Raw genomic sequence first — 25,219 nt, 5'->3', positions numbered from 1 at the left:
GGGAACACAAAGTAGAATAAAATATAATCCTTACCTTCAAGATGTGGTCATGTGTGTATCTATCTATATCTGTATCTGTATGTATTTATATCATCTGTGTCTATACCATTTTTACCTCTACCTTTGTCTCTAATTTTCTACAGTGAAGACAAAGGTAGGTAAAGGCATAGGAGGCCCTGAGTGAGGGGAAGAGGTTGGGACAAGTTTCACACAGTAGGTGACAGCTTCTACGATTTCTTCTTGGGTGAATGATGACTTGTTTGAAGATGCCTAAGGCTCACGCTGTCTCCCTGAGCTGTGGCCGAACCATGCACACACTCCCAGAAGCACACACCTCTGTTTTCCTTGGCCAGGTTGTCCGCCATCTCCCAGTAGTCATAGCTATGGAGGATGCTGTTGGTGATGCTGACGTGATTCGCTGCCATCTGGTGGATGCGCTGCGGGATGCTGACGATGGTGGAAGGGGAGAGGGTGCTGGTGCTCGAGAGGCTCCCCTGAGATCCCACAGAGCTGGTGGGGGAGGGGTTGGGAGACATGGGGGATGGGGTTCCAGTGCTCCTGGAAAAGCAGAGCGTAAAAAAACAAGGGTGGAGAGGTTGGCACCAGGTGAGGTGGGGCAGCCCCTCGGGGCATTGTAAGCAAAGCAGCACGCTGCCCAGCATCGGGCACTGACTTATTTATTGCCTTTACTTAGAAACAAATGAACTTACTTTCCACTGGCCCCCCATGGAGATGGGGCTTGGGCAGCTTTAGACGAATTCTGCAGGAAAAGAAAAACATTGACAGTGAGTCATCTGCTGAAGTTTAAAGAGCTAGCAATAACATGTGCTCAGGTGACAGCTGAGAGAAGTCATGGCAGACACGGCAGATAAAATGCAGATTCCTGGAGACTGGATCTGGGAAGTCACACACAGTTTTTAGGCTGGAACCTGGGCAAGGGCAGCTGCCTGACCTGTGGGGTTCCACAGCTCACCCCACAGCCTGGGAGTTCCATGCACCGAATGAAATCATAATCCGGAGGGGCTGCTGAATCCTGAACCAGTCTAATTCTTTCATCTTAAACTTACATTTAACTGCCATAACATTTAATGCCTGAAAATATACGAGACGTCAAATTCCATTATTTTAACTTATGAGGCTTAAAAGTATTTCTCCTAAAGGAAGTTGCTCTTGAATATTTCTAAAGAACAGATTAAAATATATTTCCCTGAAAGATAGGGTCATCAAAAATCCTGCTTTACCTGAATAGTCTGATTTGGGGTGTTAGGTTGAACGAGCCAGCTGTTGGCATCAGGCCATTTACAAGAAGTTCTGCCTTAGCAAGGAAAGTTCCTAAGTGTACAAACAGATTTCCTCTCTGAGAGCCCAAGAATGCTTTCTTGGATCCAAGTCTATGGGACTGTTAAGGAAAAAAAACGGTCTTTATGATGCTGATGTGAATTTTTCCTTCCAGAGACATAAAGAGTCTCAGGCTGGTTCCCCAGAGACAAAGCATTTCTTTTGGTTAAAAAGAACTTTATGAAGCAGCGATTGATTTTTGGTTTTCAGTGGGGGTATTATCAAAATAGTAAGAAATGGCCATCCGGGTGGCAATTTTGTAATTGCCTTCAGGCTTCTTCCACTACCACTAAAAAACCTGGGTGGGAACAAAGGCCTCTGTATAGAGACAGCTCCATACCAAGAAAGCACATTCATTATGGACAAATAATCATTGTTACCTGAGGGTTTCATAATCTCTGAACTTTAAGAAGCATTTAAATAGCTTTTGATTACAGACAACTACCAATAATTCCTGGATGAAGAACTCTGATTTCTAAGTTGTGATCTCTCCCCATTCTGTACGTATTCACGGACTGCACACACACAGTAATAACTTCTTGTAGTGTTTAAAAGTTCTGTTGTAAATTCTGTGGCCTACAGAGCTCAGATTCCTTCTTTAGTCAAGCATCTGTCTTGACTTTCATAACTCTTCTTAGTTATCAGCTCTCAGACCCAAAAATTTTGAAAACGATGTCGCTCGACCTTAGGTACCCAAAGTGAAGGGAAAGGCTTTGTGTCAGTTTTTGTTATTATGACACACGATGGTCAATGGGCCAAGACAGTCATCTCCTTGGCTGAGTACCTGTTTACTCTCCACTCATGACCAGGAGGGAGGCGACATGCTGGACACAGCCCATGAGAACCCCAACATAGCCTGGGCATCAGAGATACTCTCTAAGAAGTGGAGACTGGGGATTAAAGGAGCTGAAATGATGGTTGTGTATCTGACAAAGGGTTGGTGGAGGTAGAGACGGAGTAATTGCTTGCTTCTATAGCCAAGTGGACAGCGAAGAGGCGCAGAAACCTCCAATTAATTATTAGTTTAGGTCCACTTCACCATGGCACATCAGAGAAGGTTTTCTTGTTTTATTCTCTCAGTGAAAATGATTTCATTCCTTGAGACAGGTGAAAGTTCTAATTCTACCTTTATAGTCACACATTGCTATTGTCCCAGTGCCTCTGAGTTCTAACAAGTCATTTCTTATCATTTAAAATAACAACTTTATTAACATTAAAGGAGCTCCTGGCGATAGCTGAGAGGAAGTTCTAAGTAGTTACTTGTAAGAGATAGAAGCTCGACGTGAACATGAGGAATTTATGTTAGCTATCAAGATGAATTTCCTAGGATATGGAATGGGTAACTGGATCTTCTTTCTCTTGAAGCCATAAAAATACTTGGACTCAAGGCAGGGAGATAAATCAGATGGGTTCTGAAGGTCATTCTCTGAGCCCTGAACACCACGGGTATGCATAAATGGTGTTAATGTGGGTGTCAGAGGGTCCCCGGATCATCCCCAAAGCTATGAAATCTACCAGGCTCCTCAAAAATGTCCTTGACAAGGAGACAACTGAATATAAGGAAAAATGTCACCCATTAGCCAGACAGTACCTTGAAATAGTCGATAAGTGCTTTTGAATACTTTACAGCATGATCCCTTTTGAGGCGAAACATCCGCCAGTACAGGAGAGCCAGGCATCGATAACTGCAGCAAAAGAAGAGAATTGAGCCCTGAAAGCATGAGTGCGTCCTTTGCAAACAAGACTTGAAACAAATCTTGTTCCAAGGCACTCAATATTTATACCATGATATATATACTATCTATCTATCTATCTATCTATCTATCTATCTATCTATCTATCTATCTATCTATCATCAATCATTCCTGTACATAAGTATATGTCTGTAAGTATTCCTTTTGTTCAAAATTTCAAGGAATTACTCCCTAAATACAGAAGGTGCCAAAAAAAGTATACACATTTTAAGAAAGGAAAAAACTGCATTAAAATTGTAATACTCAATTTATACCGATAACAAAAGATGGATACAAGTCACGTTTGACTTCTGCAATTACAAGAGGTGCTCAAAGTGGTTACCATCAGTGTCCAGACCCTTCTGATTACGGCGAACTACTGCTTGAGCAACGTTGACCAATGTGTCCACTTGTACACATTTTTTTTTTTTTTGCACCCCCGGTATATTTACCGTTAGGTCACTTAGTACTAACTCTATTACTTTGTTGGGGCGCGGGGCTGGCCGTTTCTTCTTTCGCCACTAGGGGGCAGTGTCTCTCCGTTAGAGGAGTGAGGAAGCTCGAGAACACAAGCTTTCACCGCTTTTTGGGGGACTTTCAGGCCAGAGCCACCTTACTCGGATTTCCCTCTGAGTCCCTGGACTTCTGGCAGCATTGGCTTTGCTGAAAGGTAGCCTTCCACCTGTTTTTATTCCTTTACTTTTAAACTACTTTATTGGATTACAATTAGTTCAAATAAAATGAACAGATATCAAAGTCTTTTATAAACAATAAAAACTCCATGCTGAGGGGTAGTTACCATTATTTTATTTTATATGTTTATTATTTGCATATTAGTATGCTGATATATTATTAATCATCATTATTAATCCTAATACATAGCTTAAAGTTTGAAAAGAGCACAGAAAGCATGTCCTGAGACATTTCCTCTTTTCCTGGGCTCTTTTCCTTCACAGTTATTTGCTGATTCAGGTGTGGTGTTGACATGCTAGATTACCACCATGCCAAACACAACGCAATGGTTATTATTATCACATAATCATTATTATTGTAACCATTATAGATATAGAAAAAAATCTATTCCATGTTAGTTAACATTTTAAAAGAAATGTTTTTATCATCACAGTGTAGTGAACTTCTCCTCAGTTCAATGTGGTGAGAACTTGAACGCGTCACCTTGACTGAGTCATACTGATCCCACATGTAGAAAGGCAGAGGAATTATTTTCATTGCAAGTAAGATGTTAAAACAAGAGACGAGTTACATTTGGCCCAATCCACATTCAAATAATTAACACACACACATACACACACTGAAAAACTTATCTTTGCATTGTGGACCTGTCTAATGCCTCAATGCACACCAGGCCTGGTACAGCGGCAAGCAATGGGGTGGGCTCTCCCAGGCCACCCTGAGAACTGCATTAGGTTTTGCATGTTAGCGGGCACTAGAAAAAGTTATGCATTTCAGCACCTGATTTGCCTATGAAGGTATATGGGCTGGGGAGGTTATTTTAAGCTGATATGATGCACTCACCATAATGCGGCCAGTTGCTTGTCCTCTGGTGTGGCATTGGGGCCAGAGTGGGTTTTTAGTCTCATAGCATACCTAGAAAAAAAAGCAAAGAAAAGAAAGCAAAACTAAAGAAATTGAAAAAAAAAAGGCTCTCTTAGTCACAACAGATTTCTCTCTCTCTGTCCAATACTTAAGTTCTCCTAGTGCTTGCTCATAATCCTTTTCTTTTTTTTTTAAGCTTTTATTTATTTTAAGTGTGTTTTTCCAGGACTCATCAGTTCCAAGTCAAGTAGTTGTTTCGATCTAGTTGTGGAGGGCGCAGCTCACGGTGGCCCATGCAGGAATCGAACCGGCAACCTTGCTGTCAAGAGCACCGCACTCCAACCAACTGAGCTAACTGGCTGCCTCTTATAATCCTTTCTTAAAAGCTAGCTGATGCTGCCCATTTTCCTTAAACATCATATTATTATGATGACTAGAACAAAATGACTTTTGTGACCATCTAGCAACCTTCTGTTCTTTAACAATAAAAGTTCAAATGCTACAGAGGTGAAGAGTGATACCAATTCAAGCATTACCCACGTATATGGTGACACATCCATTTTTACAAATTTTGATTTATGGCCGAGTGGCTGACAAGATGGAGGCAAAATTCAATCCTTCCAGGTCAACCTCCAGAAAAAAATATTCATTTGTTGTACCTCAGATGGATGCTTGGACTTACCCTTTTTTCATTATGATGGAATGCTTACTTTGACAGCAACATAAGTGTCCCGAGTGCATAACTAGTGGCTTTTAGGAATTTTACTTAATCCCACTTATTTCTCGGCACCAGGGGGACTATGGCCATTTTTTTCTCCAATAATTACTAAGTTATTGCAGACTCTTGGAGATAGCTGAGGCAGTGTGTAGAATGGTGAAGGAGTTCTGGGTTCAAATTCCAGGTCAGACACTTATTAGTTATAAGAGTTTCGACAAAGGAATGTCTTTAAGTCTCTGTTTCTTTACTTATAAAGTAAGAGTGATATTGCTAATAACAGTATTGTTGTAACATTCACTGAGACAGTATTTGTAAAGCTTTTGGCATAGCAGGCTGGCTCCTTGTAAATTGTTCAAGAAATGATAGTGTTATTACACTATTTCCACAACATGCAGATTTGTAGTGTTTTTGAATGTATCTCTTTGCATAGTTTTCCACAGTGGTTGTTCTGGGTATTATAATATATGTTAAGTGACATCACAATTTACTGGTATCAGCTTTTCCCACTTTGGGTGAAGTGTGGAAACCTTACTTCCATTTAGGTCCCTTTACTTTCCCTACTTTTAAATAACACTGTCTTGAGTATCAGATGGTGGTATAAGTTTTGTTTCAATAATCCAATATGATTTCTAAAATTAATCACGACAGTTTACTGCATGTATCCCAATTTCTGTTTTTCCATTGCTCTTTCTTCCTTCCTGATGCCCCAAGATTCCTTATTTTGTCATTTACTTTCTCTGTTTGAGGAACTTCTTTTAGCCAATTTATAAGGGTGGGTCTGTTAGAAATAAATACTTTTAGTTTTCCTTAGGCTGAGAATATTTTTATTTCCTCTCCATTCCCAAAGAATGAAGTTTCGCTGAATCTAGGATTCATGGCTTGACAGTTTTTTCTTTCAGCACTTGAAAAATGTAGTGTCACTCCCTTGTGGTATTCATGGTTTCAGCTGAGAAGTCTGCTGTCACTTGAATTGGTGCTTCCCGCTAGGTAACATGTTATTTCTCTTGGCTGCTTCAGGATTTTTCTCTTTAGTTTTCAGGAATGTAGTTATGATGTGTCTTCACGTGCATTTCTTAGGGTTTATCCTATTTGGGTTTCTTCTTGAGCCTGTAGGTTTATGTCTTTTGCCAAATTTGGCAAGTTTCAGACATTACTTCTTCAAATACTCTTTCAGTGCTACTCTCTTTCTCTCCTACTGGAACTCCAAAGATACACATGTTGGATCTTTTGTCATTGTGCCTGAGGCTCTACCCTTTTTCCTTCTTAGTCTATTTTGTCTCTGCTGCTCAGTTTGGGTAAATTCTACTTCCTGTTCATTGATTTTTATCCTCAGTCATCTCCACTCTACTACTGAGCCCATCCAGTGAGGTTTTCGTTTCTGTTAGTTTTGGGAAGAATTATTTTACATCATGGTTCTAGACATTATCCAGAGCACTTGAACTGGCTAAAAACATAAATCATATGACAAAGGTTCTCAACAGGGTTAGTAGAGGAAATTCCCTTAGTGGTTCATTAAAGAGACATTAATGATGTGCCTTTCCAGGCCTCCGTCATGGATGACAAGCATCTCCCATCAACCCTGTGATGTGCTCCCATCAGAAACCCTGCTCACGTTACGTGTCTTTATCCAGGTTTGGGGAATGATGCTCACACCCAGATCTTAGAGAACAACGCCAGGACCCTCTGAGATAGTACAGCATACAATGAATTTCCTTTCCTAAAATCCCCATGAATTCTCTTCCCCTTCATTAAATACTCCTGAGTTGTGTTTTGGTAGACTTAGGACTGAGAGTATACTAACCTGGATTGGATACAAAAAAAGCAGCATAGAGGTGGAATGAGTTAAAAATCTGTCACTTCCTAGGGTGAAGTGGGCATTCCTGGGTGAAGTGGGCATGTCATGTCTCATCAGACTCAGCTTCCTCCCTGCAGGTTATTGGAGCTGCCCTACCTCACTCACAGAAGAAAGGAGGTGGGTGTGTGTGTGTGGCAAAAGCGCCATGCAAAACCTCACAGTCTTACTTTTTGTTGGTTCTTGGTAGCTGAGAGTGCAGGATGACATTCTTTTCTCTGGCTTCAGAGGACTCACATACTTTCCTCACCCCCAACCCCTAGCACGAAAACACAGTGCTTACCTGATGAGCTCCACTGTTTCTGAATACATGGTGTAAGGAGATTTGGATTCCATTGGGCCCTGCTCCATTGCATTTCCACACTCAATGAATGACAAGGCCGCTTCGGCGTAGTTCAAGGCCTTTCCAAACTTCTCCACCTGATCAACAGAATTAAAACAGTGTTTTCCTTAAGCATACAGTTTTTAAAATGCCCTTGTCAAATAGTCTACACATTTTGAGAAACCTGACTTTTGAGTTCCAAAATCTTGTGAACAGAGCTGAGAGAAAAATAGGATACTTCCTTCTCTAGTTATCTGCTACTGGTTTAGGCAAGTGAGCGAATGGCTACATACAGAATTGTATCAAATCTTTATAGTGATGGCCAATCAGAATTGCTTAGAACTTCACGGCTGCTCTAATCTGTTTCCCCCTTATAACCCCAAATAGCTTCATTCCTTGTCTTTCCATGCAAAGCTAATATACCGCAATGTTGCTGTGTCTGATTCCACATAAGAGTTTTCATACTTTTTTGGGCATACTCCAATTTTGACAGTTGACCGGCGTTGGTTATTGTCTTTTATAATATCTTATAATATCTGTGACATTTACATCTCCATGCCTTTCTCTTATTGTGCGGGTTTTTATTTATTTATTTATTTTCAGTTATTTTACCCTTCACTTAAGGGTGAGCGTGAGGAGAGGAAAAGAGAGGAGATAAAACCCAAGGCACTATTTCAGCTTAGCTAAAATGCGACATAAGAGTTGAAATTTAATAAAAAACATTATTTTGGATTACATGAGGTTGTCTAAATTGATGTTAACCTTTCCCCACATCAGCCCAAATCAACTTTATATTCTTAGGTCCTCATAAATCTAAACTTACCCATCAAGTTCCTGGTTCCCTGTATTGTTACTCTCTGTGGATAACTACACATCTTAAGTTTGAATGACATAATCTCCCCAGTTTTCAAATACTCATTCATCATTCAAAACAGAATGACACAAATACTGTAATTACTAATGTAAGTCTTGCCTCTAAACAAAAATCTCACTCATAACGATGCCTTAGAAAACAGAAATGTAGAGCACAACTCTTCCTCATTAGCAAATCACATTTTTAAATAGCTTATAACCCTAATAGGATACTGAGCAATATTTCTTGGCAACGCTTTCAGATGAAGGAAGTCATTTCATTCAGTAAATATTTTCTGAAGCACCCAATTCTGTGCTACGCACACTTGATACACTCAAGTTTCCTCCAGGAACATAGAGTACATTTGGAGAGAAAAAATGTGCACCCACAAGACAGTTCACAGCACAAGGCAGTCTGTGATTAACTAACAAAATGCAAAGCCAGGAGTCCAGGGCACAAGAGATGATAGAAAGGGAACAAATGATTGGGCTGCAAAGAGGCCTGGGGAGGAAACCTGACAAAGACACTGGGAAGGAATGGTACCATTTGGCTGGCTTTGGGGAGTATGCTGAAGGTGTGAGCGTACATGAGAGTGTGGGTGAGTATGAGAGTCTACAAGTGCAAAGGTCCGGTGGCTGGGTGGTATCAGCAAGGTGTGCTTAGAGGCCAGTAGGGGACCACTCTGGCTGGAGCAGAGTGTCGGGCTGGGCAAGATGACACTGAATGAATAATCCTGGTAACCCTTGGATGATATAGGCAGAAAATTTCATTCTGCTTTCATGTTCAATGATCTTCTGCTATAGTGGCCAGGCCTCAGCTTCTTTAGGTGACTGGCCCTCGCCAGAACTGCACCTTCCATTTCCCTTCTCTATCTTCTGACAGTCAGGTTATTTCCCCTGTCCACTAGTGAACCGAGGCAGTGACCTTCATCCAATAAATATCTGACGGGCATCAGCAGCAGCCCTGGGAGAAGCATACTGTTAGGGTTTGAAAACCTTCAATACTGGATGAGAACAGCGAAGGGCATCTGAAATGCCGTATTCATCTCCAGCTGTCCCCCATCTCAGCTATAAACGCTGGAGGGAATCAGAGCTGGCATTCCCAGGCAGGTAGGAGGCCCTTTAGATGAGACCTCAAGATGGAATAACCATATGATTTACTTCAGGAAAAAACAGAAGTTTTTTTTTAATCTAATGCCTGAAAAGCTTCAAGCTTTCCAAAACAGGAGATTCTACCAGGAAGAAAAGCTATTTTTTGTAAACATCAAATCGCGGTGACTTTAGAATCTTATGTGCAGTATAACAGTTTCTGTGCCATACAGTTTCTGAGAGATATTCATTTTGGCAGGTACACACGAAGAACATGAATCTTTTTGCAAAGGGATTAGATCCTGGGACCAAGCCAAGGGTTGGCCAGGCTAACGAGACAGAAAAATGCAAACCTAGATTTCATTTTTAAAGGAAAATAATACTGCCACCCACTGACTCCACTGCCTCTAGTTACTATTCAAACCTTAGGACTAAATCAAAATACTCATTTATCCAGAACTTTCTCCCAGTCAGACATTATTGGTTGAAGTAATAATTTATTGGGCTATGAGCACTTGATTATATATAAACATTTCTCCATGTAACAGACCCAGCCATCCTTGTAATAGATTTTATAATTACCCCAGCTTATATTGTCCCGGTGATGAAGGTGCAATACAAACATAATTTGGAAGAACGTATCTGGAAAGAAAAGGAACGTACCATTGCATCTGCTTTATGCTTCATCCGTTTAGCTTCTTGCATAAAATAATCTGCACTACGTGGCCTACAAGGAGAGGATGATATTAAATGTCATTATTGTGGAAGTGTAAGATCTTTTGAAAATAACCTTTCCTTTTGCTCAAACCTGAATCACAATGTAAAAACTCCGCTTAATACAGAATCAGGTACTGTATGCATTTCCCAATTACTGCCCATATATAAAATATCACAATTATATTTCTCTTAAGTTAGCAATTTAAAACACGTTCAGTACATGCACATCGTTTACGTTTACAGTGATTTTTAACAGGGTTCCCAGTACCTAATTTGGGCACCAGGTTTTTTATTTCATAGTTAAGAAAACAAGTGAAGAAATCTTATTTCACATGATACTTACAAAAAACACTCGCTTTTTAATGTAAAGATTGCAACTATGCCTCGTAATAACTGTATGCGCATGTTTGGGTGAGTATATGCAAGTATCCTTATGAAAATCAGTGCCATTTACATGCATAAATGGTACCTAGAGTTGTATGTATCTATCCATATATAATTATTTAAAGCTTCATGGTGAGAAATTAAAAGAGGGAATGCCGTACGATTACACTGCAGTTATAATGAAGTTCATTGTAAAATGATGTCTGCCTTGTAAAGCTGCCAATGTGGCATGTATTCTCTAGTGCACTGATTAGCTGACTGGTAAACATTCACAGCAGACATGTGCATTATTACAGCAATAACCCTGGCCAGCACTGATTCTGCTGGGAGATGAAAGCAATTCACCCAGAGACTGATCTGAGTGGGTGTAATGACCACAGGTTACAGAAAGCTACTCACCAGACAGTATTTAAATGCTTGATCTGAGAGATTTAAAAATATCTGAATACTTTAGGTGCCATCAGCCTAAATTTTTTTTTTTTTTGGGTGTATTATGGGTCTTTATGTAATCAATAACCTTGATCTGCTCATGAGTATCCAATATAAGCCAGGACTCACTGAAAGGGAGGTAAGATGGAAGCAGGGATATTAACTATGGGCTATTTAACCTATGCTTATTTTGAACTGCCTTCTTTCACATGCTAATAGGTCTTTCTCCTTACCTGCAGTATTAGGTTGTCAGAGCATCCTTTTATCCAAAAGAGGTCAAAATGCTTAGGAAAACCACGAATACCAGGCCAGTAACATTGCAATCCAAAGCTATTATTCTCATGTTAATGGTTTTAATCAATCAAACAAATAAACAACCCGGGATCACAGCAAATAATTAGTTTTGGGTCCCGGGTCCCAAACCACGGAATCAACAGGTGTTGGTTTTCTATCTCTTCCCCACAAAATACTGTCAGGACTGTGGGACCATGCTGGGTATATTTAACTTCTCCAACAAAGAAATAAGGACCACAGTTGCAGGATTTCCTTAATGGATATAATTAAACTCCTATTTTTGGCTCGTCATCCTGTCACCATTCTTCCTGCCACTCAGGAAGGCCTGCGACCTTCCATCCACCTTGGTGGGTCTTCACTGGTGGGTGAAGCCTGCAGTGTCCTTCACAGGAAGACGCTGCTCCTACTGCCTCTGCTTTCTCTAGTTCATCTCCTATCTAGGAGCCCATACTGCTTCCATTTGAATGGTTTTAGTGTCCTTTACGTGGTGGGCTTTCCTTCTTTGCCCACATACTGACCTTTGAATACATATTGACTGTCTGGTTGGTCTTTGGTTCCAACTCTGGCAATTTACATTATTTTTGTTGTTGTTTTTGAATGGACTTACTGTATGTTTCTAGAGCTGTCTTAGGTTGACAGTAAGCAGTGCGTAAAGGGTTTTCCCAGGTATCTCCTGCCACAGCTTCCTCACAACCAAAACCTCTCACCAGAGTGAGACATTTGCTACAATCAGTGAACCTACACCGACATGTCATTATCACCCGAAGTCCATAGGTTACATTAGGGTTCACCCTTGGCATTGTATCTTTTACGGATTTTTGACAAGTGCATAATGACATACAGCTACCATTATAGTCTCATCCAGAGTAGTTTCACTGCCTGAAACATCCACTGCATTCTTTTCTGGTTTTCGTTGTGTTTCATGCCCCAAAGTGGAAGACTACCTCTAGCCCAAACCCAGATCAGACTCCTGGGCTTCAGATGGGGTCCCAGAGCTGATGTGTTCAAGAGAGGAGTTCAGGTATTTCCACCCATTTCTCCCGTTATCAAATGCCCTGAATGCTTCCTTGTAAAATTCCTTCCTTTTCCTAATGAAACATCCACCACAGAAGCCGAGGTTGTCACCACCTTGCTTGGATTATAGTTTCACTCCCCTCCAGTCTATCTTGGGCTTTAACTGTTGACCAATGTTTGTAAAATATGGCTTTCATTACATCACCACTCTACTCACAGACCTAAATTAATCTCCAGGGCCCATGAACTCTCAGTTCAGGCCTCCAGTAAACTCGCCCAACCGTCTTACCCATGTCACTTACTCACCAAGGCCCTCACCCAAAAGATGTCTCCTTCCTGTCTTGTAACATGCTGGCCCCATCTTAGAAGCTCTGCTCATACTTTTCCTCCTGCCTGGAACATTCTCCTCTGCTCATTCACAGAGTGCTTATTCACTGAGGGCCTACTATGTGTCAAATGTCACCACCCTCAAATTCTACTGCCATGAGGCCGTCCTGATAACTTTGGTCCACGTTCATGTCTGTCTCTGCTGATCTCAGACGCCGGTTTTTGTTTGCACTACACTTCTGGGCATTTAATTACCTTCTGAGCTACAGCCATGGTGTATGTGCTACTTAGCAGCTGGCACACTTTCAGTGGGGACTACGTTGTAGACCTTGTTGATCCTCCCAACCCTGCAGTTTTAGGCACATGGGAGAAGGTAAACGAATCCCCCCTGAATAGCACTGAATTCATTTTGAGCTTAGAAGAGAGTGGTGGCTTCTGATGGGATGCAGCATCACAGCCAATGAGCCAGGGAACGTCTCCATGGCAACCTGAAATTCTCTACATCATTATCTGCTCTACACCCCAGTGTATGAGTTTGGTCCTTTTTTTCTTGCCCTGTTTGGTAGGCCTTGTCACTAACGGATTATCATTTCAAATGCATTTCGTTTTCATGAAAGGATTCTCTTGGTAATAAGCTATGGCATCTTAGTTTTTACGAGCTTTCTAAGTTATCCTTATGGATGGCAGTGGGTCCTAATTTCTAATATGGGGTCCTCAATGAATGTCGTTTTTATCTGCAGCGTATGAATGTATTTTTAAAACCTGATATGGAGGCTGAGTCACAAACTCTCACAGTAGTATATGCGGATAAGTAACACATCTAATTTTCTGACTGTATCACAGAAGCTACAATGGAGACCTGAGAAACTGGGGGGGGGGGGCGGGAGGGGGATGAACCAGCCAGAGGCCATTTATGAATCCATTAGTTAGAATTCTTTCACTACATAATGGAGGGCTCACTACACTGAGTCACTGAAGATTGCCTGACGATTGGCCCATTTTCTCCTTTTAGGTGATTTCTAGCGGCACGCTCCTAGAACGGATCATTATAAAGGCGAGGGGACCAATGGGACATCATGGGTTGTCCAGCCGGGCAGTGGATGCATGCCAGCATTAGGGCTCACTCTGACGGCAATATTCAAGTCAGTAGGAAAATACAATTGATGTCACCGGTGTGGCAGTTATAGACTATCACATATGGCAAAGGTACTAAAATGAAATTGAATTATCGCAGTGTTCAAACAGATCCATCATCGAATCTTTTTTTTTTTTTGTAACGTGGACGATCTAGAGTTTTTGTTACTCATTTAGATAATAATATTCTTCACATTGTTTCTCACAGTGATGGTATTTCATGAGGATACATGAGCAAACCTAATAAAAGTTCAATTAAACATCATACATGTAACTGTGCATCTTGGGCTCTTCAGAAAGGGGGCTTGAGGGATCTAAAAGGCAAAGCGTAGCCACGTCTGTCTTTTTTATAAGTGCTCTCTGCAACAGAAACAATCTGAGCACTTGATCCAAACAGAATCCATCCTTTGCCTCACCCTCCCAGCACCCCCACCTACAAACACAAGGCTTTAGTTTTCAGCAGCAGTGGAGTTTGAGCTGCCCCAATATTTCTTCTGGCACAGGAGGATGAAAGCAAGCTTGCTTTTTGTTCTCCTTTGTGGCTGAGATCCAGCTGAACGGTCCCCCATGGAGAGGCTGGCAGATTTCTTTCTGTAATTCCTACCCCTGTGAAACACCCCCCTTCAGCAGGGCCAGCCTGTTTCGTGAAACCTGGCAAGGATGAGAGCTCAATGTGTTTGAACAAACAGGTTCCTTGGCACAGCAGAAATCTGGATGATTTTCTTAGGGAAGCTGAAATCCAAATCAGGCAAATAGGCAACTGCATACCAAATGAATTCATCATCTGACATCCTGTCAGCTTGTCATTTGATAAGCCCCAGAGGTGTGACTGTGTCCCAAGCTTTGAGGTACTTTCTCCACAAAGAAGAATGTGTAAGAAGTTAAGTGATTATTTTGATGCACTGAGTAAGTGATACTATTGACAGGGCACTACAGAGTCAGTGGCTTTGGGTGGGGCGTTGGCTCTGAGCGCTTCCTGAAGGAAGCAGGACTGCATTTGGGCAGCAAGGATTCAGATGCAGGTTTTGTGTCCATAACCTTGATGTTGGCTGGGACCCCAGAGTCCCTGCAACCTGGCTTCGCAGAGGCACCACCGATCATTCATTGTCTCTTACAGGCCACAGGCTCTGGCTGACGACTGCTTCCCTCTTGGCCACGCACAGAACATAGCATGTGCTTTCCAGGATGCACAGGCGAAGCGCTGCAGGGTTTTGTCATTCAGTCAAAAGCAACTTTCTGGTGAAATGGAAACTCATCAATTCGATGGTTGTTCTTCTCTGAGTGTGGCACTTAAAATAAAATCATTGTACAAAACCCTTAAAATGTTCAGAGAGCTAAGATTTCAATCAGGGAGATGTGAATTCTTTGTGTCCCCGACCTCACATAAGCTTAGTCTTCTCTCTCTCTCTCTCTCTGTTTTCGTTAGAATAAAACAAGAACCTGGCTGAGAGACAGGGACCGTAATTCCCCGAAAATAAGACTTAACCGGAAAATAAGCCCTAGCATGCTTTTTCAGGATGCTTGTAATATAAGTCCTACCCCAAAAATAAGCCCCAGTTAAGATCGTCAGCCAGATGGACGCATTTAGTATGTCCGTTGCAACACATGATGGACGTATTGAATTATAAAACAATATTAATATATAATTAAATATAAATAAATAATATTGACATTAATACTTAAAATAAATGATAATATAAACTATAATTAAGTATCTGTAAATACCCAAGCGAGCGCCTTTGGACAAGAAGTAAACATCTATGTAAACAGATGAACTCAAGACTTATTGCCGAATGACCAATCGGAGTACAGACACAACACATAAATAATGTGCACATTTGATAACGAACGGACGTGGTTTTGTGTAATATGAATCTTCATAATTCAATATGTTGTGTGTTCTTATGGACGTACTTAATGCACTCGTGTGAAATAAAGAAATGTTTTCTGAATTTTGGTGCTTGCAATTTTTCGTCGCTTTTGTGTGGACCATTATTCTTAACTGTCGTTGTTTTTATTGCCACTGCTGTCTTGTAAGTCTTCAATTAACAGTTAATTTGATGGTAGATTTTAAGGAAATAATATTTTGACCTCCAGACAAGATGAGTGCAAAAAGAAAGAGCTATTCCATTGAGTACAAGAAAGGAATTGTGGAGGACTCCCAGGGCAAGAATCTTACAGCTTTCTGCGAAGAGAAGTTGGATTGCTGAATGGTCCGAAAATGGCGAGCAGAGTACGATAACCTCAGTCAACAGGTAGATGAGGGAAATGCTAAGAAGCACAAGTGTGGATCAGGTTGGCAACCATTATATCCTGAGCTGGAAGACATCACCTGTGAATGGATTGCTGACAGGAGAGCAAAGGCTTTGGTTGTGCGCAGGGCTGATATTCAAGCACTTGCCCTTGCAATGGCACCACAGTTAGAAATATCCCCAGAAGAATTCCAAGCACAACAACACTGGTAGGATGGCTTCCTTCAGTGATATGAACTGTCTCTAAGAAGATCGACAACGCTGTTCAAGCTGGAAGATACTGAAGTTATTAAACGTGCACTTGCATTCAAGTCCTTTGTTGAGGGCATCGACTTTTCTAAATACCAACTCTCCAACATGATTGCTATGGGTGAAACTGCAGTGTTTATGGGCCAAGGATTTCAAATGACAATTGATCAGAGGGGTGCCTCGTCAACCTACATTCCTTCTACTGGTTACGAAAATGCATGTGTTACCTGTGTTTTGGCAATTCATCTGGATGGAAAGAAAGCCCCACCTCTAATCATCACTAAGGGCAAGAAAGATAAGGTTGAACATGTTTCAGGCATTTATGTTCTTGAAACCAAAAAAGCCTGGTGCACACAAGCAGTTATAAGGAAGTGGGTCGATTTAATGCTGCCACTTGTTTTGTGAGGTGGCCAAAGAGGTCTAGCAGTTGGATTCAGCCAGCACTCACTGTGCTAAACACGTGAAAAACTTCCTTGCAGAGAGAAGAACAGATCAAATAATGATTCCTGCAGGAATGACTGCTTATCTCCAGACTCTTGATATTGCAATAAACAAACCATTCAAAGACCATTTACGCATGGAAATCAATGACTACATTGAAAAGAGAATGGAGAGAAATCAGTGTGGAAACTGTGAAGCCTAGTCCGCAAGAGGTCGTGACTTGGGTGAAGAATTCATGGGATAAAATCACTGACAGCTGTGTTGCCAATGCACTACAAGCAGCTACATGGACAAGAAGTGCTCATTTAAGGAGAGCTCTATGGCTGGACATCAGAGATTGAGGCCAATGGTTCTACAGGAAATGGAGTCGCAAGAAATTCAAGCCGGAATTCGGGGTTTGGAGATTTATGACGATATTCCAGAAGAAGATGACATAACTGTATTTGAATAAATGTAAATTTCTGTACATGAATAAGTGAATAAATGTAGATTGTTGTACATGAATACATGTAGATTGTTGTACATGAAAAAATAAGACATCCTCTGAAAAAAAGCCCTAATGCGTCTTTTGGGGCAAAAATTAAGACCCGGTCTTATTTTCGGGAAAATAACGGGATTTCATACAGAAAAAATTCCATATGAAGAACCTGAAGGCGTACTAATGGTTTATCGGGAAAGGTGGGATCCAGCTTTGAAGCAACTGGGAAAGGGAGCCCCTCAGGAGAATAGCAGTGGCGTCGGCAAGCCCTCCATGGCAGTGCCTTGCCTTGAGGTCACATCTCCTACTCAAGGATTTCAGTTGGTGGCCTTTGAGTAAATCATGTGGCCAGAGAGCCCACCTTTCACACAGGAATCTTCCCATTTCCTATAAAGTTAAAATCCTCTTAGCTGTGAGACTGCTGAGCATAATTACATTACAAATGCCGAGTCCTCTTCCTTCCCCACGGCCATGTTTCACGGCCACAGTGGCTGACGGGGGTCTGTTCTCACTGTCGCATGTTTATGGACAGGAGCTGGGCTCCTGTTACTGGTGCCATGGGGACAGATGAAATGTTGGGTAGTTTGGCTGAATGCGATGATCGTGACTGACTCTCACATCCTCTGGGAGCGTAGGCAGAGCTGGCGTGAGAGGTTCGCGGGCTTCCCAAAGCAACAATATGGTTGGTGGGAACAGAGGCTGGATTTTCAGCCAAGCATTTCATCACTGAGCTCTGCTCAGGACTTCTGTACTGAGGCCTTCATGACACAGTTGCTCCCTCTCAATCTTCCCTGGCCAGGAACTCGCCGGTCACTAATTAGGACACCAAGCAATTTACAGATCATGGCTTCGCAATAATAAGATCCATTTCTTGGCTTTGAGTTGAATGAAGTGTTGTCACTCCTTGACATAAATTCTTATGATTTCTTTTTTAAATAAAATTTTGGTAATCATACCAGTGTCACCTTAGGACCCAGGCTACCAAGTAGTGAATGGCATGTGTGCCTAAATGTCAGGGGAGGAGGCGTGGTCACAGTGCCACCAACCTGAGCCTGCAATTGACACAGAACAAGCTGACCTGGATCATGTTTTTAAAATAAGTGTTATTTTGCATCCTGAAGGCACAGACTGGTGCCTGTTTAATTGGTGAGTCACACAGGAAAAAGGGCTTGGAAGCCTATGAATTTAAGGTTACCTGCGTGCAACTCCCTTACATTCATGGATAAAGAAAAAAAAGCAGGCAGCACCCTCCCCCACGCTGGGTTCATTCAACACTGGATTCAGCTGTTGTTTGAATCACATGTTTATTCAACCATTAATGAGTATTTATAATAACAAAGGAATGAGTTTACTTGTTTTTAAGAGCTGCATGATGTGGCTTTAAAAATTAAATGACAGTGTGGCATCTGTTACTTTCTGGATCACAGTAACTGACTTCCATCAATGCTACATTACTCCAGTGCCAATTCTCTAGCTCTGTCTTTCCTTCTCCTGGTGGCCTCTGTGTGGTCATTTCACTGCTTGTTGACACCATCAGTGAGAAGTCAAGGAAAGTGACTGTCAGCAAGCCTGCTGGTGGGGAAACTGCCTTAGAAGGTACACCGGAGTGGAGAGGGAGCAGGAGGAGGCTGAAGTTTTGGGGTTCCAGGGAACCTTTCTGGGGAGGCCACCCATGTGCCTCCCTCTCCCCCGAGTTAATAACTGAGAATTAATTAATCGCGTCCCTAGCTCCTGCCACTGTACCTGGTGCTTAGTTAGTGCTCAGCACACACCGACTGAACCTGGGAGGATTTTATAAGACCTCCTCGCCACTGATCTCTTAAGGGAACTTATTTTCATTGTTTCGAGGAAGAGGCAATGCCCATTTTTGCTTTTCAAGCATGAAGCACCTTCCCAGGACTTTCTTAGGTCAGTGGTTGAGTGGCTGTTTGAGTCACATGTTTATGTCACTGTTACGGATTTCAAATCAGTTGGGACACAGAGCAATTGGAAGATGCCATGTCTCTCTCCATATGATGGATGTGGAACGGTGCTTTTTTTTATTCAATTCGATCTATATCCATAAAAGGAGAAACAGTTGTATTGTCGCTGTCAGCCAGAAAAATTAGTCATACTGCTAACGGGAAGAACCAATGACAACAGGCTCTTCACTGATACATAGTGACAAAATTATATTAGCCTCAGCCCCAGCAGATTGAGAAACACTTCCTCTTGTAAACAGCCCCAAGAAACTGCAGATCCAAGCACAACTGTTTAGTTGTTGCTGTTTCTGAGTTAGCTTTCTAGTCCAAACATTAGAAAATTCCTTACATTTTAATTTTCCGTGTGTGAGTGTGTGTGTTTAAATACCATGCCCGTAACAGCACCTGCTGGAAATGTTTAATGTTTTGACCACCTCAGTGTTTAATTGTGTTTGATCAGGTTGTTTGATTATGACTTCCGAATGCAAATTTCCATGTCATCATTAAACACAATTCTAATCTCCTGTTTTTACAAATGGTTAAAGCCCATGTGAATACTTTATACCACTGAACCCTCATTATATTGGTAGTTGATCAACTGATTGTACTTCCATTACATGTCCCCCTCCCCCCCACCCAGGGGATTAATGATGACAAAAGAAAAATTCTGAGATGTCTCCTAAAATAAATTACAGCGGGTGGAGAGGAAGGGATGATTAATTAAGCAGTTAATAGCAGTGGGCCAACTAACAATAGACTTCTCACATTCCCAAATGTATGTTGGACCTTTGAATCAACTTCTGTAGTGACCACCGGATGCCACCGAATCCCGCGTTAAGCGTGAACTTCGGGACTGTTGCCTGTAACCAATCAAAAGGAGTAAATATGTCTTCCTTACTGACTGTGCACCTGTCCTAGAACCAGCCCCACTTCACTTTCTCCTACCCACCTTATCTGCAGCCAGTGTAAAGTCTTTCAAAACAACTTACATCTTTCTGCCCCAAAACATAAGGTATAAAAGAGCCTGTCAGCTCCAGGATGGCAGACATGTTGCCAGCTCTGTCCAGCCCCGCTGCTGGTGTTTTAGATTGTACGCCCCAGGACCTGGTCCTTTTCTGGCTTGCATTTGGCTCAATAAACCCTTTCTTACAGAAAAGCTTTGGACCATGAGAGTTTCTTGTTTAATAATGACTACCTCCCTCGCTGCTTAGGGCAGTGGAGAAGAGGAGGGAATGGGCACATGGTGAGGGCCAGGAAGAGAGCGTGTGTGGGGTTGCCAGGGCAGCTGCAGCAGCCATGGGAAGAGGAGAACACCTGTCCTCCTCGGCCACCCTTAACCTTTCATAAATTCAACTATCTTGGAACACAGCCAGTAAATGAAACACAAAAATGCAGATCTGTCTTTCAACCCCCAAATTCTGTGCCCGAATTAGCTTATTGAGGCCCAGGTAATGCCTGAGGTCCACGACGTAGTCCCATTTCTCAGAGACGTCTACAGAGGAGACAAATAGATCTTGTCTCTATATGGGTGAAATGAGGGCTGGAGAAGAGGAGGGGAGGAAGGTGAGGATGGAGAAGCCATCACTCTGCACAGAGTTTTCATTTCTCCAGACCAATACTCTTGCCAGAGAGTCCTAGGAGAACTGGGTCCTAGGAGAACCCCTGGGAGACAGGTGTCACAAATACGTTTTTTTCTGGTAAGGAAGCTGGGACTTACAGACATTTAGCACCCTTTAATTTTCTGACTTTGCGTGGGGTTAGCGGTTTATTGTCTGTCCCCTTAGCCAGACTGAGCAATCTGAGGGCAGGATTTCTTATTGTCACACGCTGCTCCACCCCAGCGGTGCCTCACACAGACAGGTACTGGGTGCTCAGTGAACAGCTAAAGCTGAAAACAGGTGTCAAGCAAACTCTAGAAACCATGTCTTCCGCCTTCCAGGCTTGTCCTTGACCTCGACACGTATTATTTCCTTAAGAATCTAAATAATTTCCAGTGTCATTTAAATCATTTCTCATTTGTCATTTTCAGCACCACAAGGGCATTCTAGGAGGTTATTTTTATTCATCTGTTTCTCTTGTTTCTGCTCCTTTTAAATTGATGCTGGGAATGGAAGTTATACTTGGGTTTTAGTGCGAGGACTGGCTGAAGGGTGACAGGGTATTTTTCTCCTGTATAAGAATTGTTTATAGTGTTATAAAGAATATATCATTTTAGAGGAAGGGAGCTTTCATGAGTAAATCACTATCATTCTTTGACTGTGATAATTTACAAAAACAAAAATGCTTCTCTTGCTGGTAGCATACAACCACCATCAGTCCCCAAAATGCTTGGAAATGTAAGACTCATCAGTGCCAACTGCCTTAGCTTTCTGACATTCTGGATGTGACCCCATTAAGACTGGTAGTTCTAGCTGGTCAAAAGTCGCGCCAGGACCCAGGGGTCCATTCAAAGTTAAGCTGCAATTCCCTTCGAGGAGGGAACAATTCAGTGACCAAGCCACGCTGCACATGGCCACAGTGTAATTTCTACCTCTGATGTTTCCATTTCACCTTGCCCCTCACCGTATCAACAAAGAGTCCACACTTACATGTCATCGAAGATAAGCCTCTGCCTCTTGCAGTCCCGGTGGCCGTTGGAGCCTGGAGACCACGGCTCTGTCTGTGGCCGTGACTTGTGCAGCACGTTTTCTGAATTGTTGTGAGTTGCCTTCTAAACAACAAACAACACACCAGTCTTTCAGAAGCTGAAAGGAACAACCCATTACACAGACTATCTTGTGTTCTGTGTTTTACCTTAGAATTGATGGTGCTGTTTTGTTTAAATAAAGAAAAAGAGATCATGCGTACCAGTTGTAGAGCTGAGGGCTTTCACACATGTTTTCCTGTCATTCTCACAACAGTTATCTAAAGGGAAGTAAGTCTCAGAGTGGCCAACCTCAGAGGTCCAGTAACTGATGCTTGTGAGGTTAAGGAATTTGGCCAAGCTCAAATCGTGGTTGAAGGTGGAGGCCCAGAGCTCAGCGCTCAGGCCCCTACTTTGCCCAGTTGACTAGCCCCGTGGCTCAGAATCACCTGGGGGCTGGTTAACACAGAGACAGCTGGGCCCCACCTGCAGAGTCACCACTTCAGTCGGTCTGGGGTAGGGCCTCAGAACATGCATTTCTAACGAGTTCCAGGTGAAGCTGACCCAGGGCCAAAGCTCTCAGAGCCACTGAGCTGTAACCTACAATCCCTCACAAAAGAGAAGTCACACAGGTCGCAAATTGACTGGTTCTCACTCACTGTCTGCGAAGACTAGAAAAAGCCAAAGGGACTTATGAGAAATTATTTCAAATGTGTTTTAAGAAGGAACACTATTGATCTGTGGGAAAATTAAAAAAAAAAAATCATTATTTCCTGGGGATAAAAATATTTATAGAGCATAGCATCCACTGTGTGCCTAACACATGGATCAGAAAACAACCATCTTTGGTCATGAAATTCAAATCGACTCCTCTGAGGTAATTAAAATTGAGTGTATACAAAGGCTTCTTTAAATATGGACCGATTTTATGTGTCAATCAAATCTCCTTGTTATAAGAGCCTCTTGTAGTCTGTGCGTTTCCTTCTTGGCAGGCATGGCCGTCAATTACAGATGTGTGTGATCCCTCATCCAAGTCATTGTCCCCAGTTAGGCTGGCAGGTGTATGTAGGCATGGACAGAAGTCATTAGGGCATCACTGAATCTCCGCTGCTGGGCACAGTGCCACACAGTAAGTACTTGCTCAATAAAAATCTGCACGCTGAAAGGACAACTAAATAAAGTCCTTAATTTAATTTTATTTTTTTTACAATTCTCTGCACACCACAATTGCTTGTGACATAAGGATCTAGAGGCACAGAAAGGTCTGGTTTGCTTTTAAATTTGAATTGGTAGCTTTTTATTTCAGGGTTTTCTAGTATGGTCGTCTCAGATTCTTGCAGCTTAGAATTAAAGATAATTGTTCCCCAATGAGGGTACATAAGGGGGTTAATTGCCTGATGATACAATAAGATTTAGGCTCTTGCAGGACCTTCTACCAACTCCTTAGCTGTTTAATTTGTGGGCTGAAGCATCAAATACTGCCTCCCATCTCTCTTTGCAGGGTCCTGTTCTCAAGTTGCCTCTCTCACTGCCTCACAAAGCCCCACTGGTTTTGACAGGCACTGTGACCCAAATAACTGAGTAGGGCGAGTTCAGAGTGAACTAATGTACCCCAGAGGAGAGGACGCCTGGTACAGGGCCCCAGCTGGCAGACAACGGGGCGGGGGGGGGGGGGCGCGGGGAGAGGGCAGTAAAGAGGAACTAACAAGTGGTGTTAGTTGCACAGGTCCATAGGTGTCAGGTTCTTTAGATAGTACCATTTCATTTAAATCTCATGACACCGTTTTGCAAATAAAACAGGCTCAAAGTGATGAAGCAAGTGGCCCAACGTTACGTGGTCACTAAGACACGAGGCTAGACTGACTGTGGACCCAAATCCCCGGCCCTTCCCGGGCGGTGGGGGGATCTGCAGGGCTCTAGAATCACCTGAGGAGGTCGCTGGAAGCAGGGCAGTGGCGGGGGTACCACACTGTGGCTTCTACACTGGTCGCCAAGGGCAGAGAGGGAGCCCCGACATTTTGGCCTGGGGTTTCCATTGCAGGTTTAATTCTATCCTGGGGCAAAGAATCTTTTCAAGTGAAAAGGTGGGTTGGTCTAAAAGTCCCCGTATACTTTGTGAATATAGTATTTACTGGATAGTGTTCTAACAGTTTGGGGGGATTTCTTTTCAAACTAAGAAATGAAATCCTACAAAGAGGCTTCCTCAGCAGAAGCGGCTAGCCTCCGGCCCCTCCCCACAGCTCGCTGTGGGGACTAGGAGGGGGGACAGAGGGGCATACTCCTGTGCTAGGACTTCCCAGAGCAGCCTTGGGGATCCTCTCTGGGACCTCCAGCTTGTGATCTGACTGTGCTGGGCTGGAGATTCAGCACAGGGGTGTGCACAGCTTTTTATTTTAATCATCTGGACGGGAAGAGCATCAACGTACCGCGACGTCTCCAGTGTGAGCCTGCAGCTGGTTCTCAGCCTTATGCTTTTTGTTGGAGGTGGCAGAAGTGAACAAACCATTGCTGTTGGATCTGCTGGAAGACGTCAAGTCGTCACTGGAGTATTTGTGTTTAGAGGAGTCGGAGAGGGGTGAGATGGGCGACCGGAGCATTTTTTCATTTTTATTTATGGGTATTGCCAAGCTGAAAAAGGAAATCACAGTAATGGAATGTCACCCAGGCAGTACAGGGAGAGGTAAATGTTTTATATATGACCCAAACCTCCTATTTAAAACCTGCTGGTAGGAAGACGTTTACGGGGAATTATTATACCAGGAAACAATTTTATGGCATTAGGACCATAACAAACAATAAGCAAATTTCACTCACTGATTCTTTCACTCGTGGGTCCTACAGCATGAAGAGGAATTCTGCAGTTAAATGACTAAGAATAATAAGACTTTCATTTTCTGAGTTTTTCATCTAAGGATTTCAAAATCCACAACAAACAATTTCCTGTTTTCCTAGCAAGTGTAAGCAGCAAGTAATGGGGAAGTCAATCAAATGATATATGCGTGCCCCATTTCCAAAAGGACTTTTGCTAACACCTGAGCTGGTACTAATTATTATGTGGAGAATCACAGAATGACCTGCAAAGCAAGAAGCAAGTTTCAATTGTTAGGTTTCAACTTTCATTATGAGCTAACCAGGCACTGATCCGAATAACCACAGAATAGAAAACTGTCGCCAAAGTTACATTTTCTGATTCCTATCTGCTTATTTTACCTTCAAAACTACTGTCTATAACTCTCCCCAAAATTAACCATAAGAGAAGGGAGTGCCTTCCATTAGAGTCTTAGCAACATATATTATATCGATAGAACTCTATTACTTAACTTTGAAACAAAAAATAATTGGGGAAAGACACATTAGCCTGAAATAAACTCAAACACTACTAATCTGGGATGCTCACAGAAATCACGTGACAGAGTCAGTTAAAAAAAGGTAAATCCATTTAACAAAGATTTAGG

The 25,219-nt window shown here is 42.3% G+C and overlaps 1 protein-coding gene across 10 annotated transcripts in view; it reads right to left on the bottom strand.

Annotated features, from left to right (window-relative positions):
- Positions 1-25,219, bottom strand: part of AFF3 (ALF transcription elongation factor 3) — a 545,430-nt gene that overhangs the window by 7,046 nt on the left and 513,165 nt on the right. For all 10 annotated transcript variants that reach the window (XM_074332377.2, XM_074332383.2, XM_088796019.1 and 7 more), the window contains 8 exons: positions 24,191-24,392; positions 21,730-21,851; positions 10,125-10,188; positions 7,482-7,618; positions 4,608-4,679; positions 2,930-3,023; positions 711-760; positions 335-558 (listed from right to left, as the gene is read on the bottom strand). In XM_074332377.2, the coding sequence (XP_074188478.1) occupies positions 335-558; positions 711-760; positions 2,930-3,023; positions 4,608-4,679; positions 7,482-7,618; positions 10,125-10,188; positions 21,730-21,851; positions 24,191-24,392 (965 nt within the window). The remainder of the gene's footprint in view (positions 1-334; positions 559-710; positions 761-2,929; positions 3,024-4,607; positions 4,680-7,481; positions 7,619-10,124; positions 10,189-21,729; positions 21,852-24,190; positions 24,393-25,219) is intronic.

The sequence above is a fragment of the Rhinolophus sinicus genome, chromosome 2, assembly GCF_057876585.1.
Source record: "Rhinolophus sinicus isolate RSI-liver-muscle chromosome 2, RSI-T2T, whole genome shotgun sequence".
In the NCBI taxonomy this organism is placed as follows: Eukaryota; Metazoa; Chordata; class Mammalia; order Chiroptera; family Rhinolophidae; genus Rhinolophus; species Rhinolophus sinicus.
The sequence above is the reverse complement of the archived record's forward strand: the minus strand, read 5'-3'. Positions and strand labels throughout refer to the sequence as shown.